This window comes from Thermobia domestica, chromosome 5, assembly GCF_964235325.1.
Source record: "Thermobia domestica chromosome 5, izTheDome1.hap1.1, whole genome shotgun sequence".
Taxonomy (NCBI): domain Eukaryota; kingdom Metazoa; phylum Arthropoda; class Insecta; order Zygentoma; family Lepismatidae; genus Thermobia; species Thermobia domestica.
The window spans coordinates 303,015,682-303,040,839 of NC_137458.1; the positions used below are offsets into that span (position 1 = coordinate 303,015,682).

Genomic DNA, 25,158 nt, shown 5'->3' on the forward strand with positions numbered 1-25,158 from the left:
TAGCATTTACTGGATGCGTGCGAACAAATAATCAAAAATAGACAATTCGTGAGGATAAATCTCAGATACAACTCATGCAAATCAAACTGTTTTATTGACATCTCTATATATACAGTAATAATGTGACTATTATTCTGTAGTTCTGAAGTTACCCCATCAGAGATTTCAGAAACACGTCAATTTCAGTGATGGTAGATCAAACTGAGATAAGTGTTGTAGCAGTCACGAGCAAATAAACTTTCTGCTCTCTGTAATTTTCTTATTGTATACCTTTTGGAACTTTCTATGCACTGCAACACATGATTTTACTTCAGCACACTACTGGCAAGTAACACTTCGCTCCCTTGTATCCGGAATTGCGGAATGCAACACATATTCTGAAAGAGCCAGTCCTAATTAAAATGCAGATGGATTCCCAGTGTCAGTCAACAATGGGTTCGGGAGTTATGGGCTGTAAAGTTAACACAGAAATCCATAGGAAATACAACCTCTAGGTATTTCCTTGACGTCTCTTTCTGCTAACTTGAACATAGCCTAACGCTGTGGACAAAGACGCGTCACACGAGTTTGTGTGTACCAGGATGATCCCAAGAACTTGGCTGGAATATGTATAGCAGGTACCTTCGGCAGCATACGAGAAAGTATATATATAACCTCAATCCCGCATTGGCGTTGTATTTCCAATGGATTCCTATGTTAACTTTACAGGCCCATAACTCCCGATCCCATTGCTGATTAACGCTGGGAATCCATCTGTATTTTAATTAGTACTGGCAATTTCAGGATATATGTCGCATTTCGGCTTTCCGCATTCAAAGGAGCGAAGCGTTACTCTTCATATAACTCTGACAATGCAATTCAAAAATTTAAGTAATCATATCTGTTCATATCTAAATCAGAGAAAGGCGTGTATTTATGTATGGCCGTAAAATATATTACTGCAGAAGACTACTTGCAATGTTACCAATAGAACAGACATGTTCTTCTAATTACTCTTTATTAGGATCGTATTAGTGAGGGTTGTAAAATTGTAATATTACTACGCCGGTGTTTTCTTCAGTTACTCAGGACGATGACTCTTGAAGACGAATTTTTGAATTCTGCCTTTTGCAATGGATACCTAAAGCCCATAAAATCCATAAAATATATATATTTCACGTAACAATAATATGCAATCTGCAAACATGTAAGAGCTACGGGTTGCATAATTTACGTAAAACATCTAGATATTTTTAATCCTTATTATAAAAGTAAATACAAGCCCATTCATTTATAATATGATCACGTGACCTTCTTTAGTCTCAATTACTTCTTAATTGACTAAAGACGGGTCTACCAACCTAGATATTTAGTTCCAAAATCCACATAACATAATTATCAATCTACCTGCATTCACATCCCCACACACTATATCAACAGAAGTATCAAGAGTATCCATAAAGGATACCATAATAATATATCTTTTTCACCAGTTACATCTCGGCTTTCAAACATATTTAAGTATGTCCTCTTTTCTTTAGCCTATTTAATTTACTTTTCACCCAATGCAACTCTAACTCTTCTCCTTTTTATAAATTTCTATTTTAAGCACATCTCATAAGAAGCAAGTACAATATCGTCATTTTTAAAAGAAACTCTTTATGTTTTCTCTAACCATCGAATTCTGTCTTCTATATTCCTCTGTTTTTCTATCAGGCGGCCAAAACAAAATGGCAATTATGAAGTATACTCACTTGTTGACTATAGTACTGTTTCTCGATTTTTCTTTCCTACAACTCGCTCATTATTTCTTCTGCCTTTATTTTTTTTTTGTCTGCGGCACATATTCATTAAACTTTCACTTGATAAGAACATGGCGTCCTCGGTGATTTTCTGAATGAATGCCCCATATTGCTATTTTCCTACTCCATACAATTTGTATTGGGTTGATTCATGTGATTTTAGACTAACTTGCACCATATTGCTTGGATTCTTGTCTACCTCAGCTTGGATTCTACTCCAGTACAATGTTTTCTGTTCATTTTCCTCTATTGCTGAATGTAACAACCAGTATATATATTTCTGAAAATATCAAATCTAAAGATGATTTTGTACCATAGTTCTCAAATACTTTCAGTTTGCGTTCTTCCTTGAGAGTAAGCGACCGTGTTTCGCGACAAGGGGGCGCCGGACGACAAATCAACAAAATTCACGGAATTCAGATTATTTTGGTAAATGATTAAAAAAAAACTAATGTTAATTCAGATACTGTAATAACGGTCAGACCACGGCTAAGTAAAATTTATTCATTTCATAAGGACAACACAACAGGCTTAATGCCCAGTTATAGTGTCGTGTACATAATTATCTAACTTACACTATTATACATCCACAAATATACGCCATTTAATTCTGCAGAAGTTATTGCCTGACAATTGTTTTGAACTTATTTTCGGTCACTGGACTTAGAACCGTTAGTGTATGCCATACTAGTGCAAGAGTGGCTGAGCGAAACATTCCTGAACGCTGGATCGGTTCGATGTGGGTCTGTGGAATGGCCAGCTCAATCCCCCGATTTGAACACCACCTCACCTTTTCTTTTTGGGGTGTTTTAAAGAACAAGATGCATCAACATCACAAACATCACATATGCAATTTGGCCAAACTACGGGAAGCTATCACAGAAGAGTTCCATAGGATACCAGTACGGGTCTGTCAACCTGCTTGTGACAACGTTGCTCTTCGTCTCCAGGCATGTATCGATTTCGATGGTTGCTCTTCGTCTCCAGGCATGTATCGATTTGGATGGTTTCTCTTTGTCTCCACGCATGTACCGATTTGGATGATGCATTAATGGACCAAAAGGTATAAGAGTAATGTGTTTTTGTTCAATTTTATGTTTAAGTTATGTTGCTAATTTCTTTACTGCAGTCTTTGAAACATCATAAACATAATTGAGTCACCCTGTATTTATATTACCGACTTTTTGCAAACTTAAGCGAATTTGTAAAACTTCCGTATATTACAGTTAGTAAGACAAGACTGGTTTAGCAGGATTAAGGAAGATAACGAAGAGAAAACAGAAGCTTCTTTCATCGAATGAAGCTGTATGTTTCCAGAGTTTACAGTAAATAAAACAAAATGAGAACAGTAAGCTTTATTAAACAAGAAAGACTGCGAACAAATCCCTATATTATACGTACATGGCCATAATTTACACTGTTCTAAAGACGGGAAAGCCAGAAACACCACACGAAGAAAAAAGTACTAAAACTTATACCGGACAACTTTAGAAATAAAGTTCGCTCATTTGTATATGGTACATTTGAACAACGACCATAAAAAAAAAAAAAAAAAAAAAAAGCCGCAAGCCAATGTGCAATATTAGTTTTTATTAAAACAAAAATCTTCCAGGATACATTTATATAATAAGGAAAGTTTTAGACAGAAAGGTACAGCCATGTCAAATAAAATTAAAATTTAGAAATGTAAATACAATAAAAAGAATTCTTTTAATGCAATTTATAGAAAAGGATTTTTTAACATGCTGCACAATCCATGATAATATTTCTAGATTACACGGTTACACGGTGACAAAAAAAAAGCCGTTTACTAACTCACTCTATGGCCTATGGAACCCGAAGGTTCAATGCCATGATCACAAAAAGTTCTCCACTGACTTGTGTTCTCAACCAACTAGATCCAGTTTTTACTTTGAATTCCTATTTCTGAGAGATCCATCTTAATATTATCTTCCCATCTGCACCTAGGTCTTCCTAGAGACCGTTTTTCGACTGGATTTCCAGTAAAAGCTTTCAAAGCGTTCCTACTTTCTTCCATTCCGTTGCATGACTTGCCCACCTTAGTCTCCTAGATTTGATGACCCTAATAGTGTTTGGTAAACGGTATAAATTACGCAATTTCTCGTAATGAAGTTTCTGCCATTCTCATGGGTCCGAATATTCGTCTTAGGATCTTGTTCTCAAAATACTTTCAGTCTATGTTCACTAACAGAAAATCCTAAAGTGTTTGTAAGTTCTCCACCTACTTTATCAAGGTTTTCGAAACATTTCAAAATTAGAACAATAATTTTACAGTTTCTTTGCGTAAGCTTCTAACTTCACAAGGTTTAGAGGATTAGGAAAGGTTGGAATAAATATTGCTGTATTGTATTCCTTGAAAAATCATCTCATGTGTTCATGTACAAGCACAATGTTTCACGTTAAGCACTCGTCAAGCTATTCCTCATTTTTAGGGGCTCTGTCTTTCCACAACATTCAGATTAATACGTTGATTGACAATTTTTAGCACCGTTGTATGTACACTCATGTCCAAAATTATTGGCGCATGTCTATAAATATGTTGTTGTAGGAATATAATTTGATAACGAATTCGTCCGGTATTTCTTACAATGTTAATATGTGTATAATCGACAAAGACATGTATGTGGCAAATTTCATATCAAAAGAGCAGTAAATAAGAACAATAAAACGAAAATAAAACTTTCTTGTCGATTTAGTAACATTTTGTTTTACTCATTCTAATTTTCTTATTCATAATTCTTTTGCGATGAAATTTACCACAAATATACATTTCCCGATTATACACATAGTATCAGTATTAAAAGTATCCTGCAAAATCATTATCAAATTACATTCTTACATGAGGATAGTTATAGATATGCGACAATCATTTTGGACATGAGTGTAAATGGCACAAATGTTCTTTATCTTAAATATATATCCTACATCATTGAAATAACATGTATTAAAATGGAAGCTGAAAAATCATTCATTACTTCATAACCTGCCATCAGGAACGCTACCGTTTACTGAAGAAAAAAAAACACGGAAAAAATATAGAAAATATAAAACAATTGGTGTCAGAACATGAGCAAATAATACGTAAGACACAAACTGTGGTGCCCCAAACACAAATTTGCCCCCTAAGAACAAAAGTCATATGCGAATAGAGTTAAATTATGTAAGAATTTATCATATTGATTAACCTTACACATTAAATATATACATAGTTCGAAACTGAGGTTTTCCAAGGTTTTTACCTTGGCCATACCCAAGAAATACTGGGATGGAACGCTCAAACAGTTTCTGGCCGACTCCTTACTCACTTCTTGTCTCACCCCTGTCCCGGCCTGGGGTTCAGCAGTTAATCAATAAATACTCGTATGAACTCCCTGATTGACAAGAATACTTCTTTCCTAACAATCAATGCCAATTGCTAATTCCTGAGGATTTTTTTTTTTTTAATATTCTTTCAATTCTGATATGGGGTATAAATATGTATTTTCCGATTTCGAGATCCAAAATTATATAAATAATTTCATTTTTTTCTTTTCCTTCTTTAGCAGTGCACACTTTGATTTTTAATCTTCTTATCATTTTAATACAACAGTTGTTGAGAGAAAGAAAAACTGGTTGAACAATGCCCGAGAAGGAACTGTAGCATAGAGGACATGTTAGAAAGTACGGTGGAAGAAAAAAGAGGAAGAGAGTGAAAGTCGCTACAGCTAATGGACTGTATTAGAACAGAAAATTCCTACGTGAAAGCGAAGAGGTTAGTTGATGACTCTAGTGCAGAGAAACTTTTCAGTTTATGGCAAGTGACGTGCTAATAAAGGCAAAATACTTATGAGAGCTCCCTCATGGCTAAATGGTTAGCGTACGCAACTTTGGCGTGGGAGACCCGGGTTCGATTCCCGGCAGGAGCTCATGTGGTTTGGATCCCATGTTATTGGAGCTGTAGGTCCTTGCCTCATACAGTCTCGCTGCTGAAAGAGACGCTAAAATCCAACCAAACCAATACCTATGAAAATGAGCTGTAAAACAATCATTTCCCATATACTGCTTAATACGTTGACTGTCATGTGTATGGAATTCCACACACAGGCTCTACCATGCAGCGCCGCGTGTATGATTTTCCATACACAAACAATATATTGCACTTTTGTTGCGTTCGTTCTATAGGTGTGAATTGAATTACATACATATGGCGTAGAAGTCAAAATTAAATGTCCACGCCGCGCATAAGCAAAACCATACATAAAGAAAATTCTACTTTATGGGGCTAAAACAAAACGTAGGTATTACTGGTGAGCTGTTGCCCGTGGCGCAAAGGTGATAACGGTAAACAAATATGGTGTCAGTTAAGGTGTTTTTAAAAGTTTTACAAGTGATAAGCTAAGCAACAAATTCGTAAGCATTGGCTTGAATTTACTTCTTGTTACTACGAATAAATAAATTCCATGGTTCTGGAGAATCATAACAATATTTAAAACACAGTTCTGACCAGAACAAAATGAATTATATTAATAACTATATGTATTTTTTTTGTTACAGTTTCAAGGACCTAACGTCCTCTTCATCAGACATTTAGAAAAGGCAGATGACAGCAAATCTTACATCTTCCTCAGCTGTTAGTTAGCATATTCATTTATATTTATAAAACTGACTGCAATAGTGACCATATTCAGTGATATATATATATATATATATATATATATATATATATATATATATATATATATATATATATATATATATATATATATATATATATATAGTTGTTTGAAATGTATAACAGTCATAGGTGGACAAAGATTCCCTAATGAGCATAATGCAAAAACAATCACTTGAAGGGGCTTCTAAGTTTAGAATGGTGAAGAAATGTTTACTGAAGTTAGGATCCGTTTTCAGCATCAGGCGTGAGAGAATTGGGTTCTATTCCCGACGGAAGCTCATGTGGTTCGGATTCCACGTTAATCAGTAGGTCCCGTCTCATATAGCTTCGCTGCTAAAAGGGGCGTTAAACTCAAAATAAACAGTTTTTAGTATCAATACTATATGAGATTTGGATGTACAGTTTCAAGGTAGAATCCAAAGACCATAATGGTCTCTCACCGGGAAAGGAATCGAGGACCACGTGCAACAAAGGCAGATGCGATAGCCACTAGACCAGTGGGAGGACTGGTGAAATAATTCTGGATATCCAATATAGTATGTACTACGTTGCCAGTGATTTTTCAGGCGTGCATTTTTAAGGTATCAGATTTATTTATAAATCTTATTTTATGAATTCATAATCCAGAAATCTTTTATTAACAAGAAAACTAGAAAAAACAAAAACAAAAATGGATCAAAAGATTGCGATCCTGGCGAATAATTAGTTTTTGGATCAGGGACAACAAAATTTTTTGAACGGCCTCTAAATCGAGTTTTCGTATTTTCTAGGGAATAAGCACATCATACTGAGTTAAGTGATAGTTTGGGTTTGGCTGCACTATATGTAGTTCTCCAGACATAACACCTAAAAGAAAATTTCTGATTGAAATATTTTGATCCAAAAATAACTTTATTATTTATGGTAATTAACAGCTGAAACTTCGGGAAAACATCACAAGTTTAAGGAGTCTACTAACCCACTTTTCACATTTATTATCCCTGTTCTACAGCTGGGAAGTATTCCTTGGTAGATTGAAGTTCCATATAAGCTTTCCCTAATGCGAACCACTATACTAAAACAAAGACAAAGGAAAACAATGTTAGGTCGCAAACTCGTACAAAAACCTCCTAAAGTATGGGTTCTCATCCGTATAAGACAAATAGTTTTGTTGTTCTTGTTGTTGAAGCAGAAAAACCTGGAAGATGTCTGATGCTGCGGTTTCCTCCCAGACAAGCCAATCTGTCGAGCAAGATGTAGCACCAAAAGCGACAGAGGTAGAACACAGACAGAGGAAGAGACAAAAATGGAGAGTTAGTCCTCTAAGTTACTTTAGAAACATGTAGGAGACTTGGTGTCCGCTGCGTGTGTATGTGTGTGGGCGCTCTCTTAGTCGTGCTAATGCTATCTAAGAAGCTGAATACAATTCTCCAGTCGCATCAAACAACAAAGCCAGAAGACACAAACGAGATTATGTTCTGCATTCCATTCACTCTCACAGTTTTGAATGAGAGATATTAACTTCAAAAGAAAATGTTTACAAAAAGAGAAACACGGAGAAGAATAGAGGAAACCGAAATGAAAATGGAAAGCTACATACCGTTGCAAAATATCTTCTTCGTGTTATTTCAACCGAAAAAAATAAAATATGCCACAATATTAAGAGGCCCCATCACGGCTCAGTAGATAAAGGTAACCGAGAAGTGGAACAACGTTAGACAATATTATTTTACACGAGATGCCGTTATCATGACTCACTTATCTGTTTTCGATTTCCAGCCATTTCGAGAATCGGCACTTACTTTTATTTTTATAAATGGTTGCAAACGGAAAGCTACTAGGTGACTCGTGATAATGGTATCTCATGTAAAATAATATTGTCTAGCGCGCTCGTATTCCACTTTTCGATTGTCTTTATCTATTTGAAGATATCACATAATTGCTGTAAAATTAGCGGCATTTTAATTTCGCCGATATTAGGCTTCTTAAGTGATTATGTACACACAAAAACTTGCAATACTGAAGTAGGAGAGTTTCTAACTCTATTATGGTACGGAAGGTATAACGTCGTTGGCTTCCCGCGAAAAGTTGTAGTGACGTTTATGGGGAGGGGCCAGCTTGGTTACTCGTGACTCGCTGAGCGTAGTAGAAGGTTGGCGGTGATTGGCTACCCTCTTACTACACCCCCAGTGACGAGCAGGTCCAAGCGCGGGAAGCCAACGACGTTATACCTTCTGGACGTTAGTTGAGAAATCATATGTTCATCCTCCAAAATCAAATTTTTAATTTAATGCTCCATGCAGGGGCTCACTCACAGGGGATCTACCGGGCGTGGAATCCCCCAAAACTTCATAAATCAATATATATTTGTACATTTTCTCAATAAAACTATAATTGTTTAACAAGGAAATCATTGACGTAGCTTGAAAATTTGAACTTAAACTTCATCTGTATTCTTTCTCTTATAAAAGTTTCTAGTTCTTTATTTTTTAATACAGATAGAAATACATAGGAGAAACAAAAAAGAAAATGCAAGAAAGGATTACACAGCACCAGGATGATGTAAGATTGAAAAGGGACAACAACGCGATATACAAGCATCACAAAGAGACAAACCACAGGATAGGGTGGGAAGGAGCAGAGGTCATAGAAGTAGAGAACAGAACTATGGTGAGAAAATGGAAGGAAGCTAGGGAGATTATGAGAGCAGGAGACAAGGTGATGAACTGTAATGCAGGATTCTCGATAAATAAAGAGTGAGGGAAGATTCTGCTTGAAGAAGAAGAAATAAAAGGAAGAAAGAAAGAGGAAAAATTAATAAGGAAAATAAGGATAATTAGAGGACAGAATGTATCCAACGAAAAAAGTAAACTTTTAATTGGACACGTGTGCAGCTAAAAAGTGAATGTGAAAGCCACACAAGTGTTACTTTTTAATGAAGGGTGGAGCCTAATTAAAAGTTGATCTCCGGAGACTATATAAGTGATGACCAACTCCCAAGCAGCCAGAAGGAGTGGAAGTCTGATGAAGACACAGTTATTGTGTTGAAACTGTTACGTGATACTGTTTTTACATATTATCACACAGCCTTGCTCAGTGTGTTATTGTGTATTAGATAGAAATATTTTACAATTACTTATCGTCTTTTCGGGTGCAGAATAATACCTGTTCAATACCGGTACTACATAAACGTAGGGGTTTGTGGCATTGGATGCCCCCAAAGCTTGGACACCTCTCAACAAAATTTTTTTGGGTGCGTGCCTGGCCCCGTTTAAGACAATTAGGCTAAAGGAGAACGTGGGAGAAAATCAGGCCCGTATTCAGGGGGGTCTAGGAGAGGCCGGGCCCCCCTAAAATTTTCACGGTAGGCTTGCAAATGAACTATAATACGATGATAAACTATAGTATGGTTGGATCGGGCCCCCCAAACTTCATCCGCCCCCCCCCCTACATTTTTGGGCTGGCTACCGGCCTGGAGAAAATGTCTGGTCCTTCTGAACACATATATAAACGCCTCATATATAAACATATATATATATGAACACATATATAAATACACTACAGTTTAACCAAACTTTCGAGTTAACTGAATCTTTGAAAAAGCTTTTACTTTTAAGAAAATACTACCTTTATTTTATAAACACCAACAATGAGTACAATACTTGTTTTACTGTAACAGTTATTTATCAAAGAGTAAGTTCATTGTTTCGATGCATGTACAGTACTTCTTGATCCTCGTCTGTAGCAGACGTACTGTGCTCTAAATGTCAAGAAATATCTGTCAGTTGAGATTTGTATACGAATACGATGGTAGTCCAATAAGTCCTTACAAGAAACAAAATAAATCATTTTGGGTATACATTTTTGAAAATTATTTTTCAACATAATCCCCTTTTAGCTCAACAAATCTTTTTTCGAGTCTTCTCCAACGTTTTCAAACCGCCCAAAAACTATGATTTTGGAAGTTCCTCAAAATATGTATCTGCTTGGGCGATGACCACCTCGTTTCACGTGAATCGTTTTCCGCCGAGCCATTTTTTTCAAGTTTGGAAATTAAAAAAAAATAATAATCACTGGAGGCCAAATCTGGTGAATACGGTTGATATTGTAATAATTCAAATTTTAATTCCATAATTTTCGCCATCAAAACATGTCTTGATGGAAGAGACTTTTGTCTGCCAAATGAGGACTTTTTATCTTAATTTCTTCTCTCAACCGATGCAACAACCACGAATAATACTCTCCATTTATCGTTTGTCCTTTTTCCAAGTAATCGATTCCATGTATGATTCCACGTACATTCCAAAAACTATGACCATCATCTTGTGGGCCGATTTCACCGTCTTTGCCTTCTTTGGAGCTGGATCGCCTTTAAAAACACATTGTTTCGACTGTCTCTTTGTTTCTGGAGGGTAGTAGTGTATCCATGTCTCGTCCACTGGTATGTATCGACGCAGAAATTTGTCCTGATTGCGATAGAATTGCGCCAAACTAGCTTCCGAATCGATCACACTATTGCGTTTATTCTCCAAACACTGTGGGCGCGGTGGCTCAGTGGTAGAGCGTTCATCTCCGGTGCTTGGGGTCCCTGGTTCGATCCCAGCTCGCGCCGTGTGGACTTTGTGGTGGACAAACACCGTGCTCGTGGGTTTTCTTGGAGTTCTCCCGTTTCCTCCCACTTTCTTTATTCCAGCACTTCATTCATTTCTCATCATCACCATCTCCTTTAGCCTAACCGGCTTAATCGTGGGACGTAAAACTTGAAAAGATTTCATTTCATTTATTTGAGAGCAAACGCGGCACCCATCTTGCCGAGAATGTTTTCAAGCTAATGTGGATTTTATCAATCATTTCGGAAGAAGTCATTTTTATTGGACGTCCCACTCATTTACCCAATTGTAAACAGGCGCAAACACAGAAGCAAATGTGCCATGAACTTCATCCAACTCGGGTTTGATCTCTTTCGGTGTTAAACGTTTTAAATAAAAGTATTTATTAACCGCAAGAAACTCATTTCTTTCCATTTTTTCTAAATAAACACAAGTTTGTTTCTTCAATCGACTATGACAATGAAACCACGTGACGTATATATCTGAAACTTTAACAACAGTCTCGTAAGGAATGACTGTTACTAAAAGCAAACCTTTTTTTGATACTTTGAGTGTCAACTTTTGGTTTTTCTAAAGACTTATTGTATGACCCTCGTATACAGTATATAAAAAAATATCCATTTCGGTTTAACCAAATTTTAATTCATCCTAAGCACCATTGGTTAAGGGCGCCCATGTTATGGTTTTCAAGGAAGGGGGGCAAGTATAAGCGACATTTCAAATATAGTTTCAAATTTTGATGTAACTATTCTAAAAATTCTATTGGGTTTTCGATATTCCGAAGTACAATTTCCTCTAGGGGGGGCGAGCGCCCCACCTTGACCCCCTGATGGGCGCCCTTGCCATTAGTCTCCATGAAATTCGGATAAACGGGACTCTAGTGTGTTTCCAACGGTTCTAAGCACCATGGCCACTGCCGTTATTTATGTATCATGCATACAAGTCGAATTATTAAAGGTCATTTTTTTTACTGTTTGTTTGTTTGTTGTTTCAACTTTATGGAGTGGGGCACGGTGGCTCAATGGTAGAGCGCTTACCTCTAGGGTCCCTGATTCGATCCCCGGTCAAGTAAGTTTGTGGTGGACAATATTGTGTGGGTGGGTTTTATCCGGGTACTCCCGTTTCCTCCCACACTTTCATTCCACGAATTCTTTCATCATCATTCAATTGCCTTAATCATCCGTTTCTCTTACCTAACGGGCATAAACGTGGAACGTTAAACTGAAAGATTTCATTTTATTCTTTTCAACTTTATGAGTTTAATTCATTGCTTGTAATTTTAAGCCTCTTTTCAGCACCAAGGCTATACGAGAGGGAACCTACAGCTTAAAGTGGGATAACAACTATTATAAGTCAGGGGCGGATCCAGGGGGGCGATCGAGGAAACTTTCTTATTTTATATATATAAATAAAACCCAAAGTTTGGAGCCCTTAAAAGTAGCAGTATGCAGGGGTGCCCACAAGGGGGGCTATGACGCAAAGTGCGTCATTGAAATATTTGGAGGGGGGGTTAAAAATCTGTATAAATATGTTTGAGGGAGTGTAAAAATTAATCGAAAAGAAGATTTTTTTCATGGAAGAACACCTACGGGTAGACAATTGGGGGGGTGCGTCATGGACATAAGGGGGGTGGGCACCACTGCAGTATGACAACCCCCCTGAAGTCGGTTCTGGATCCGCCCCTGCTATAAGTATCACAGTTTGCATTAGAGCCCAGGAAGTGCCTCCACCGGTAATCAAATGTAAGACCACACAGAGAGAAAACATGAGTGTTAGTCACTTGGTCACAAAAGGAACACTGGAAACCTTTTTCTAACGCACGCAAAGGGAGCACTTTTACTGTTACAACCTTTGGTGTAGAACTTTAGAGAAAAGGGTCGATTTTTACGTACCTTTAAACTTCAAGGGAACGAGAGGTGACTGTGTGAACAAAACGAAAGCGGGCATATAGGAAACGAGAGAAGCAGAATAGCCCGTCGGAGAGATATTATGAAAAGAACTATGAGTACGTGATGCAGTGAAATAAAAAAAGAGAATAGACACTAGCCGTTGCCTGCGACCAGGGACATTATCTTCAATCACGTACGCACGGAAGTCGACTTCCAATGCTGCGACGAAATTAATGTCCAAAGCGTGTCCCAACTGCAACAGATATCTAACATTAAAAAGAAAGAAAAAAAGTCTGCTACTGACATCTCTGCACTTTTTGTTAATGATCTACTAAAACGAAGGGGAAGTATGCTTCCATATAGTAACTCTAGAAGCACGACTGTTCGCAAACTTATTTCTTTCTTTTACAGTTAGTACTCAATAATTTATTTTGGCATCTAAATAAAAAAAAAAAATATTGATGTGTTTGATATTACACCACAACCAAACCTCCAAATACAGAGAAATAATTTGTCTGCAAATGTAGTTGATAATCCGAATTTACAGCGCTTTTGAGGCGAGAGACTCGGGGAGAGACTACTAAACATCATACAAAAGATAATCATTTTTGTTTTGCCCGTTTTACGTTAAGTGAAAGGAGATAATGAAATGCAACTTACCACAATAATAGATAATGTTATTCTACAACAGAAAATATGAATCTGAAGAATTTTCAGTGTTGCCATCCATAGAAATTACAGTATTGTCAGAATATGAATTACCCAAAAATCTAGGTTAAGGCAGCGACTAGAAAAATGAACTTAACGGAAATTTATGACTTGTCATGTTGTCCTGGCTCCTTGTTAACTACTTTTTAAATAATATTTGTATTTATTTTGTAATAAACAGAATATAATTTTAATAACTTTCTTGCCAATGGCACACAATAAGCCAATTTAAAATCCAAATTTCGGAAATAAACTGTTTTAAACATCAAATTTACATTGTTGAATAACAGAACTTTTAATGCTAAATAATATATATATCGGGTGAATCAAAAAATGTTCTCGATTTTATTAATTTATTATTCGAACAGTGATGAGCTTTCCTTGCCAATATGATTTTTTTTCTGGAATGTAACCTCAAAAAGCTTTTTCTTTCCTCTTTCTATTGCAGAGGCGTAGTTACGTAGACGTCCACCAGGAGGTAGTTTAGTTGAAGTGAACAACACGATTTCTACAGGCCATAGAGCATTCTGTGTGCTTGATTTTCATGCGACTAAGTCCGTTGTGCACAAATTAAATTGCATTTCTGTAGAAAAGTTAGAGCATTTGTGCTACCACTTGCTAATTGTGGTTGAATTGCGTGAGTGCATCACTGCAGCTGAGGCCGTATCGACCTTGACGTGCTAGAAAGAGCTTGGCAGGAACTTGATTATAGACTAGATGTGTGTCCTGTAAGTCGTGGGCCGCATATTGAGCATTTATATGTTAGAAAAACTTTTGAGTTGATCAATCAGGGTGTGTAATTTCCGTGTACATTTGTGTTATTAAAGCCAAAAAATAATCATTGAAATTGGGAACGTCATTTTGACTCACTCTGTGTATATACCTTGAATTGCAATAGTGTGTTAGATGGTGAATTGAAAATAATCGGAAAGCAAAAGATAAATGACATTTGAGTGTTCTGCGAAGAATAAAGTTAAAACCGAAAAGTCGCGCCGTAATAAGTTTAACCGAAAGGGGAAAAAGTTATTAAGAAATGCGACGAGAGCCTTCCTTAAAGAGGAGTATGGAAAGTCTTACACACCGCCAATGTCCAGCATCTTGCAGAATTCCTTTTTCCGTTCAGAAAATACACCACCTTAACATAAGTACACATCCATAGAGCAACATGATTTCGTGGAAATACTGAATGAATGCGAACGTCCAATAACTAGTTGATTGGAGTTCTTCGTCCGTTTCCAGTAACAAGTCTATATGAGTTGTGGATCTCCAGACTACGGTGGAAAGCGAACCACCGTAATGCGTTTACATTTCAAGGTGCTATTACCGAGATTTCAACCTAGGACGGCATGAATCAAAGGCGCGCGTGGTAGCAACTAGACTAGCGATCATTAGGGGTACGAGTTTTTCGCACTAAGAATTTGAAAAGTTCGCGTTTGGTCGCATTTTCCAATAAAGTTTCGCAGTTTGTAGCTCTTGTGGAGAAGATATTCCCTGGCATCTTTACAATTGTTTCTTTTATTCATAGATCACTATAGAAATAAACTATTAATTACCGAAAAACAAAATACACTGAATATTTCACTTGACATTGTAAATTTAATTTATAGAAAATTATATTTTTTAATCAAACTGAAGGAAAATCAATAACTAAACTTACTTTGAGTAGGAAAGTTTTGCTGTCTTCTGAAAACGAATAGGCACAAGTTACACTTAAGCATTAAACATAAGCATATTACATGTTTCCACATTTTCCTCTTTCATTGTTGTGCGTTTGTCACTTATCCCCAGTTCATGCCATCGGCTAGCTAATTAAAACGGCTTCTCCCATCCAGCTGTGATGGTGATACCTACGCGCAACATAATCTCTATACCTGTGTTTGAATCAACTGAAATGCACCGTTCATGCCACGTTTTACCGTTTCGTCAGCGGAAAACTGGTGTTTCTAAATTAATGAAAATGTATTTTTTTTAAAATTTTGCGTTATTTCGCGTACTGTTAGAAATTTCGCGAAAAGCTGCCAATTTCGCGTTTTGTCGCGCAACGGAAACCAATGAAAATACACATAGAATATCATAAAACATCAAGAAACTGAAAATTACTTAATTCTGACACATTTCCTTTCATCGCGCATTACGAAAAACTCCTGCCTCTAGCGATCATGCAATTGAATACCGAACTTCCTGAACGCAAAATAAATATAGGTAAACTTACCTCCAACAATTGGGGTCGTACCCTGAGGGCTGATTCTAATCGCGTCCAGCGCGAGATCACGTGGAGTACCTGATGTGGAGTCATTCCTGCACGTCCGTCCGGTGCTGATTCTTCTGCACTGTCTCACTCGACGAGACCAGCTGCCCTAGAAATACACAGAACAAACATTTACTTACTAATAAGCAATACTTTAACAAATATTTACATATTGGTAAATAAACAAAAATAAGTTCGCTTTTTGAAATTCAGCGAATAATTTCAAGACAATGAAGAATATTAAAAATGTACAAAGTGAGTCAGGTCATGTAAAAAAATAAATAAATAAACTAGTATAATAACCATTATAAAATCTTTTTTTACAGAGCAGAACAAGGTTTATTCACAGTTCTATTGCCAAAGGCCCCAAAAGGTAGACGTTGACGAATAAGTGTAATGGGAAGTACTCATCAAGCTCTATTTAGAGGCACTAATTTGGACCTAAAGCCTTAGGAATTTGGTCAAAAAGGGCAGCAAAGATAAGGGGATCATTGGTGATTTAGAAAAACTGAAAGGTTTCCCGGTGGAAAAGTACACCTCTTATATAGCTTCGCTGCTGAAAAGGGACGTTAAACTATCACTAATGAATAAACGAAGGTGGAAATATGATTAGATTTTTTTTAAAGTGATTTGGCAGCAGTTTCATGGTGAAGAATGATCTCACTAGATTTACTGTTTCTGAAGTTTCCTTGAAACAAACTGTATGTCATATGCAACCTCTTGAAAGGTTCTATACTAAATACACTTTTTCTTTCGTCTACCCTTGTTTTCTTTCGAGATATCTAGTTTTGAAAACTTCTTCGACCCATCACCTATGCCGATATCCCAGCTTAGCGCTCTCTTCTATGCATGCTTCTCAAATATGCTAAATGCGGTTGCATACTGATCTTATTCCTATGTTGATTTCATTCCAAAAACCTCTCAGTTTTTCTAAATCACCAGTGACCCCCTTGCCTTTGCTGCCCTTTTTGACTAACTTCCTGAGGCTTTAGGGACAAAATAACAGTACCTCTAGATAGGACTTGATGAGTACTTCTTATTACACCTATTGGTCAACGTCTACCTTTTGGGGATCTTGGCAACGGAACGATGAATAAACTCATTTGGGTACATAGTTTATGACGTCACAATTATTGGTCACCCACATTTATACACTACATGATAAATTCACCTGTTTCATTCAATCTAAAGGCCATAATCAAGTTACAAACTTTTTTTTTAATTCTACTTTTCAAATTCACATATTTTATTATTTTACAGAAGCAATACCCAAAAGATAGTCCAATCTCTTTTGTCCTGGAAATTTGCATGCCGAAAATGCTCTTTGCAGTAGGCGAACACTTACAGCAAAAGTGCTTGGAATTCTTGGAAAAATCGAACAGGACCGACATGTAAGCACATATAACATTGCCAATCACCAAACAGTGTTAAGCCATTTGGAAAAAGTTGGCTACAGAAACAAGCTCGAATTTCGGCGTCACATGATCTAACTCGACAACAATTATTCCGTCGAATTTCTATCTGTGAATTTACTGGAACGAACTCCAGCCACTTCTGGAGCTATTGATCAAGAGTGATGAAAAGTGGATAACCTACGACGACTATGTGCGAAAAAGATCCTGGCGGAAGCAAGAGAAACTTCTCAGTCTGTGGCAAAGGCAATATTGATGCTTAGCAAGGTTATGGTGAATGTTTGGTGAGACTGTACAACCATTGAATATCACATGCTGCTGCCGTCGGACAGAACGATAAAATCGGGCCTATACTTTATACAATTAGTGCGAATGCACTTGGCAATTCAAAAGAAATAGTCAGATCAGGTCAACAAAAAGGGTGTAGTGTACCGCACTGAAAACGCCAGACCACACATTTATAACGACACGTCACAAATTGAGAACTTGCAGGTTTTAATGAATCCATCATATAGCCCAGACCTGTAGCAATGAGTCTATCATTTGTTTCGATCTCTGAACAGATCCCTGAATTGTGTTAAGTTAGACCTGAGAAAACCAATGTCACAGTTTTTAAGGAGAAACCACACAAGTCTTACAGCCAGAAAAATAGCATGTCATCGATGAAAATGATGCATATATAATTTCTTAGTGTTACTTTTAAATCACAATAAATGTATTATCAATTTTGACCTCCAAAGGATCAATATTTTTAAGCAACCTAATATATTATCCAAACATAGGATGATTCCTGGAATGTTAGCACTATGGTTTATTGACAACATTAACATGGTTATAATGCACCTTAGATTGCCGCAACCCAACTAACGGAGCAAACGAGTGGGTTGCAGCATACACAGGCTGAAAGCGACAAAGATACAAAACGTAATGTTTGAGTATTCTACGTCAAATCGTCGCATTAGAACCAGAGGAACGTAACTATATTTTCGTAAATTTACAGGCGAGAGGACAAAAATATTATTTTCTTAAAAAGATGTGTTTTTAATAAGATGGTAATTAAGCTACATTACAACAGATGATCGACAAAGAAAACAGATGGCGTTCAGTTCTATTTACATCACGTAGGGCTTTCAAAATCATGTCCAAATATGAAGAAAACGGAAACAGCATTTTTGGAGTTACGTTCCTCTGGTTCTCATGCGACGAAATAGTAATACCTAGTGCCACACGGATAGTAGAAGCGAGTGAAGGATTTTTTTCTTCTTCAAGGAATTATCATCCCTATGCTTAACCGAATTCAACTCCGAGCAATAGGGGTAGCTGCAAAGCCTCAAAGAAAATACAGGTCATGTTTCATTCACGAAAGTCAGGTTATTTCTTTTTTTTAAAAAATAATACCAGTAAACATGCCATATTAGGTTATGATATTTAACTCCCTTAGAAGTAAACGTGTGTTTAGATGAGCGTACCTGCCTGTCCTTAAAAAGTGCTCCTAGAGATACACTCGCTAAAGCTCGCTGGGGGCTCCGCCCCCAGGCCCCCGGTCAGGCCTTTGCCATGAGGTGTCATGTTCTAGAAAACTATTCCTTCAGGAATTCACTTCCATTTACAGCAGACACCTGTTACCAACACGTACTTCAATTCAACCGGTATTATTCCTTCCATGTAACTTTGAAAAGCAAACACACAATTTATTAGAAAGAACTCTATTACTACTACTACTCTGGCAATCATGTGCATGGCTTATTATGTACACTTTGCGCACACCTATACATGTTAGAGACAACAACAGAATTTATTTTCTCAAACATAAACAGCGGACACCGTCTTCCAATAGCCTACCTATTAAACCTTGCATTTTGCGAAAACACTCACTGTTTACAAATGTGATTTTTGCAACCTTTCAAATATTTATTCGTAACATTTTTTAATATTATGTTTTGCAGTGTAATTTAGTACAATGTATTATAATAGTGTCCTTGTAGTTAATTGTACATATTACCTGCAGGAAAAGTAATTCATATCTGTGATATAAGGGTGGGAAAATATTTCAGTCTTCCTGCACATTTAGTTTTCTATTTACAATGAAGACTACAATTTACTAGATAACTTACAAATATGAATATTGTTGGAGATTGTTTAAATCTTTTTCATAGCATTTGAGTGAACACTACTTTTGTACTATAATGTAGTACAGTGGATTATAATGGAAACCTTGGGCATAGTTGTACATATTACCTCAGCAAGATTTCTTGAAAAGTTTCATATATACTGCACAAATTCTTGCAGTCTCCCTGTATATTTATTCATGTATTTTCACTGAAGATACAATTTGTAGGTGATTTACAAATATGATTATAGTTGGAGGCTTTTTAAACATTTGTTGGTAACATTTGAGAGAACATTACTTTTGCACTGTAATATAGAAAAGTCCCTTATAATGGAACCCTTCGGCATAGTAGTACATATTACCTGCAGCAAGACTTTTTGAAATATTTCATATTTACTGGACAATTTCTTGCAGTCTACCTGTATCTCTCGTCTTGTATTTTTATGAAGACTAAATTTGTTCGTAATTTACAAATATGAATTATGTTAAGGCTTTTTAAACATTAGTTCATAACATTTGATTGAACACCAGTTTTTGCACAATAACGTAGTACACTGTATTACAATGCTGTCCTTTGGTACAAAAATAATTATTGGGCAGCAAGACTTGTTGAAACGATTATTTATACTGGACAATTGCATACAGTCTTCCTGTATTTTTACTCTTATATTTTCAATGAAGACGATTATTTACTAGGTAATTTAGAATATGAATATTATTGGAGGCTTTTAAAAAAATTTGTTTATAGCAACTTAAACAACACCACTTTCTACATTGTAGTACAACATTGTATTAGAATCGTGTCCTTGTAATTTCTTATTACAATCAAATAACAAGAAATCATTTCCTTAATCATCCTAAAAAACACATATATAACACGATTACAATTCCGATTTTAGAGGTGTAATTCCATGGACGCGGGCCCGCTACGTACCAGTACTATGTGAATAGTAAGTAGGAAGTCCAAAATCTAAGGAATTGAGTAGTGTAGGGGAACGACGTGAGCCTACTGTGCAAAAGATCTGGGTTCGAATCCCAACGAGTTTTTCTCTCACTTTTTCTTTCTTTGAAAGTTAATTTTTATAGCATAGGAGATTGAAAATAAGCTTGCCTTTATTATATACGGCATTTCATTCCAACCGGACCCGCAACTAAAACTATTAAATCGAAAACGGCACTTTTCCACGTATCTTATATATTAAAATTATGTAGGCCCTACGCTGCCGACGAGACAATTTTCAAAAGGTGCCCATTTGTGTGTGTGTGTGTGTGTGTGTGTGTGTGTGTGTGTGTGTGTGCGTGTATGAGCGTGTGTGCGCAGTAGCGTACGCAGGAATTTATTTCGGGAGGGGCCAAACTCAATATCAGTGTATTTTATATTGAAATTCCTAAACTTGTATCAAAAATTAGGCTAAATTTACTCAAAAGTTGAAATTTCGGGGGTGGTCCGGACCCCCAGGACCCACCCCCTGCGTACGTCCCTGTGTGTGTGTGTATTTCCTTAAAATTAATATTTTATACTTTCCATTTGTGGTATTCACTTCAAATTTGGTATACGCATATATCTTAGCGAGGAACATAAAAGGGGAGAGAGATAATTTGCAATCGTTTCCGGTTTCAAGCAGACACTGTTGTCGCGAGACAAAATGTATTGTTGTCTTGTATGGACACTATATCGTGAAAATGATGCCCAATGTTTCTTTCAGACTCTTTTTGGGGGACACTGCCTCCTCAGAGCGCCCCTGGCGAGATCAAAATAATACGTTTATAATACAATAACAAATAGAATGTTATCAGCAGTGCCCCCGGGGTAATACTCCCCTCCCCCGAACATTGCTTCCGATAGAGACACTGGTGATGCTCCATTTCCAAAGCTACATATGTTTGATTTTAAATACTTCAGTATCGTTTCGAAACTTTACACGAACATACTGCCTAGCTTCGAGACCATCTCAACAGTTAGCGTATAAATATATCCTTTCCGTCTATGTCTGTAATAACGAAAATATTTTGTTCACGCAATGCCAACAGAAACTATTTTGATAAAACGAAGCAACGTGGTGAGAAAAAAACGTAAGATAAAACAAGGTCCGGCGGGGAATCGAACCCAGACCTGCTACTCAGAAAGCAGACACTTTACCGCGGAGCTAACTAACAACGTTGAATTTTGTTTGTTTTATTCTCCTCAATATACCACATAAGAGTCCAAATGAAGGCAATTCAAAAATATGGCAATTTTGCATTCAAGATGGAGACTTCTCGAATGATTTGTTTCTTCACTTAAACTGAACTACGTTCTTAATAACATAGCGAAACCTGGCTTACCTACCAAGAGCACAACTTACAATTTTCATGGTTACAAATTTTTGAGCCGCCATTTTGAATCGAAGATGGCGACTTTTCCAACATTTCGGATTTTTCCCCTCACATGCGTGGTAATCTGCACACTTAAACGCAATTTCGTGATTCCACCATATCTACAAGTTGTGTAGAATTAGACGCCCCCTTATAACATTCCTAGCATTTTCTTACACCGAACATGACTATTTCTTTCAAGTTTAAGGGCGGATTCGCAAACTACGCATCAGAATAAACATCACCTCGAAATTTCAACGTCCTACATATAGCCATTACAAATTTCACACTTTTTCGATTTGCGACGCGAAACGAAAACGAATTTTAATGCTCTTTTTTCTATCATAAACTATGTTCCTAGCTTCACTGCCTAACAAAATATGACGTTTCTATGGTGTGCGGAACTACTCTAAAAACCAGCATTTCGAAACGACGAAAAATTTCGACACTTCATTTACATGGAAAATGTCGCCTTTTTCGTGATATCGGAATTTTCCCATTACTCACATCCCATGACGAACAAGTATGCAAAATTTGGTGTTTGTATGTTTTGTGGAAGTATGCAAACAATTAAGTGTGTTTCCGATTATAGAGGTATATAATTCCATGGACGCGGGCCCGCTACGTACCAGTACTATGTGAATAGTAAGTAGAAAGTCCAAAATCTAAGGAATTGAGTAGTGTAGGGGAACGACGTGAGCCTACTGTGCAAAAGATCTGGGTTCGAATCCCAACGAGTTTTTCTCTCACTTTTTCTTTCTTTGAAAGTTAATTTTTATAGCATAGGAGATTGAAAATAAGCTTGCCTTTATTATATACGGCATTTCATTCCAACCGGACCCGCAACTAAAACTATTAAATCGAAAGCGGCACTTTTCCACGTATCTTATATATTAAAATTATGTACGCTGCCGACGAGACAATTTTTAAAAGGTGCCCATTTGTGTGTGTGTGTGTGTGTGTGTGTGTGCGTGTATGAGCGTGTGTGCGCAGTAGCGTACGCAGGAATTTATTTCGGGAGGAGCCAAACTCAATATCAGTGTATTTTATATTGAAATTCCTAAACTTGTACCAAAAATTAGGCTAAATTTACTCAAAAGTTGAAATTTCGGGGGTGGTCCGGACCCCCAGGACCCACCCCCTGCGTACGTCCCTGTGTGTGTGTGTATTTCCTTAAAATTAATATTTTATACTTTCCATTTGTGGTATTCACTTCAAATTTGGTATACGCATATATCTTAGCGAGGAACATAAAAGGGGAGAGAGATATTTTGCAATCGTTTCCGGTTTCAAGCAGACACTGTTGTCGCGAGACAAAATGTATTGTTGTCTTGTATGGACACTATATCGTGAAAATGATGCCCAATGTTTCTTTCAGACTCTTTTTGGGGGACACTGCCTCCTCAGAGCGCCCCTGGCGAGATCAAAATAATACGTTTATAATACAATAACAAATAGAATGTTATCAGCAGTGCCCCCGGGGTAATACTCCCCTCCCCCGAACATTGCTTCCGATAGAGACACTGGTGATGCTCCATTTCCAAAGCTACATATGTTTGATTTTAAATACTTCAGTATCGTTTCGAAACTTTACACGAACATACTGCCTAGCTTCGAGACCATCTCAACAGTTAGCGTATAAATATATCCTTTCCGTCTATGTCTGTAATAACGAAAATATTTTGTTCACGCAATGCCAACAGAAACTATTTTGATAAAACGAAGCAACGTGGTGAGAAAAAAACGTAAGATAAAACAAGGTCCGGCGGGGAATCGAACCCAGACCTGCTACTCAGAAAGCAGACACTTTACCGCGGAGCTAACTAACAACGTTGAATTTTGTTTGTTTTATTCTCCTCAATATACCACATAAGAGTCCAAATGAAGGCAATTCAAAAATATGGCAATTTTGCATTCAAGATGGAGACTTCTCGAATGATTTGATTCTTCACTTAAACTGAACTACGTTCTTAATAACATAGCGAAACCTGGCTTACCTACCAAGAGCACAACTTACAATTTTCATGGTTACAAATTTTTGAGCCGCCATTTTGAATCGAAGATGGCGACTTTTCCAACATTTCGGATTTTTCCCCTCACATGCGTGGTAATCTGCACACTTAAACGCAATTTCGTGATTCCACCATATCTACAAGTTGTGTAGAATTAGACGCCCCCTTATAACATTCCTAGCATTTTCTTACACCGAACATGACTATTTCTTTCAAGTTTAAGGGCGGATTCGCAAACTACGCATCAGAATAAACATCACCTCGAAATTTCAACGTCCTACATATAGCCATTACAAATTTCACACTTTTTCGATTTGCGACGCGAAACGAAAACGAATTTTAATGCTCTTTTTTCTATCATAAACTATGTTCCTAGCTTCACTGCCTAACAAAATATGACGTTTCTATGGTGTGCGGAACTACTCTAAAAACCAGCATTTCGAAACGACGAAAAATTTCGACACTTCATTTACATGGAAAATGTCGCCTTTTTCGTGATATCGGAATTTTCCCATTACTCACATCCCATGACGAACAAGTATGCAAAATTTGGTGTTTGTATGTTTTGTGGAAGTATGCAAACAATTAAGTGTGTTTCCGATTATAGAGGTATATAATTCCTTTTCGTCTATGTTCCGCATCGTTCTGCTATTCTTTAGATCAAAAATTATGGGGAATAACTATTGCAAATCAGATCCTTATTAAAGGTGTTCACTTGCCAAATACTTTTCTATTGTAACAAATAGCCTTAATTTTTTTACCTGTTTATTGTATACTGATTTCGACTCAAATTAATGAAAATCAAAGGAAATATAAACCGTATAGAATAATATTCAAGTAATTTGTCAAAAAATGGAAGGAGGGGGTCTTTATTTGTATATGATCAAATTTTGAATTTGAAAACAGCTTTTACCACATTTAATTACCTTATTTTTGACGAATTTCAACATCAATCACAATCTATATTGCCTAGGTCTATAAGAAAGCACACTCGAGTTTTTTTCTTAAACTGTTTTATTACGGAGATTCAAAACCAAAACTGGAAACGGTAAACGCCTACTATCTAATCTTGAAGTACTGAATACATATCAGAAAGCCACCTTTCGCTATCTCTTACACTTTTTGTCATGTCTCTGACTATTATCTGTCCACAGCTTGACGGAAGAACACAGCCGTTCTGTTCAAGGTTTTACATGTATGCATATCATTTACAAGTCTTAAAAAAAAACTTTACATTCAAAAACAGTGTCTTGATTTAGTTGGCCCTTTTCAGTATCGTGGACATTTGCCATTAGCAGCGCAAGCAATTATTTTGCAGTGGATGACGTTGCTAAGCTACAGCAGCTACAGTCCCATTACAAGCTACGTAAATGTCGTTG

General features: G+C 36.8%; 1 protein-coding gene across 2 annotated transcripts in view; it reads right to left on the reverse strand.

Annotated features, from left to right (window-relative positions):
• LOC145686752 (uncharacterized) overlaps positions 1 to 15,984 on the reverse strand; it is a 207,264-nt gene extending 191,280 nt beyond the window's left edge. The window contains exon 1 of one of the 2 annotated variants that reach the window (XR_014131645.1): positions 15,855 to 15,981. Coding sequence is in view for 1 of the 2 variants with exons in the window: in XM_081760385.1 (XP_081616511.1) it covers positions 15,855 to 15,938 (84 nt within the window). In the remaining variant the exon portion in view is untranslated. Of the gene's footprint in view, positions 1 to 15,854 lie in introns of both variants that reach the window. The other variant, XM_081760385.1, reaches the window with a different exon arrangement.
• Between the last annotated feature and the right edge of the window lie 9,174 nt (positions 15,985 to 25,158).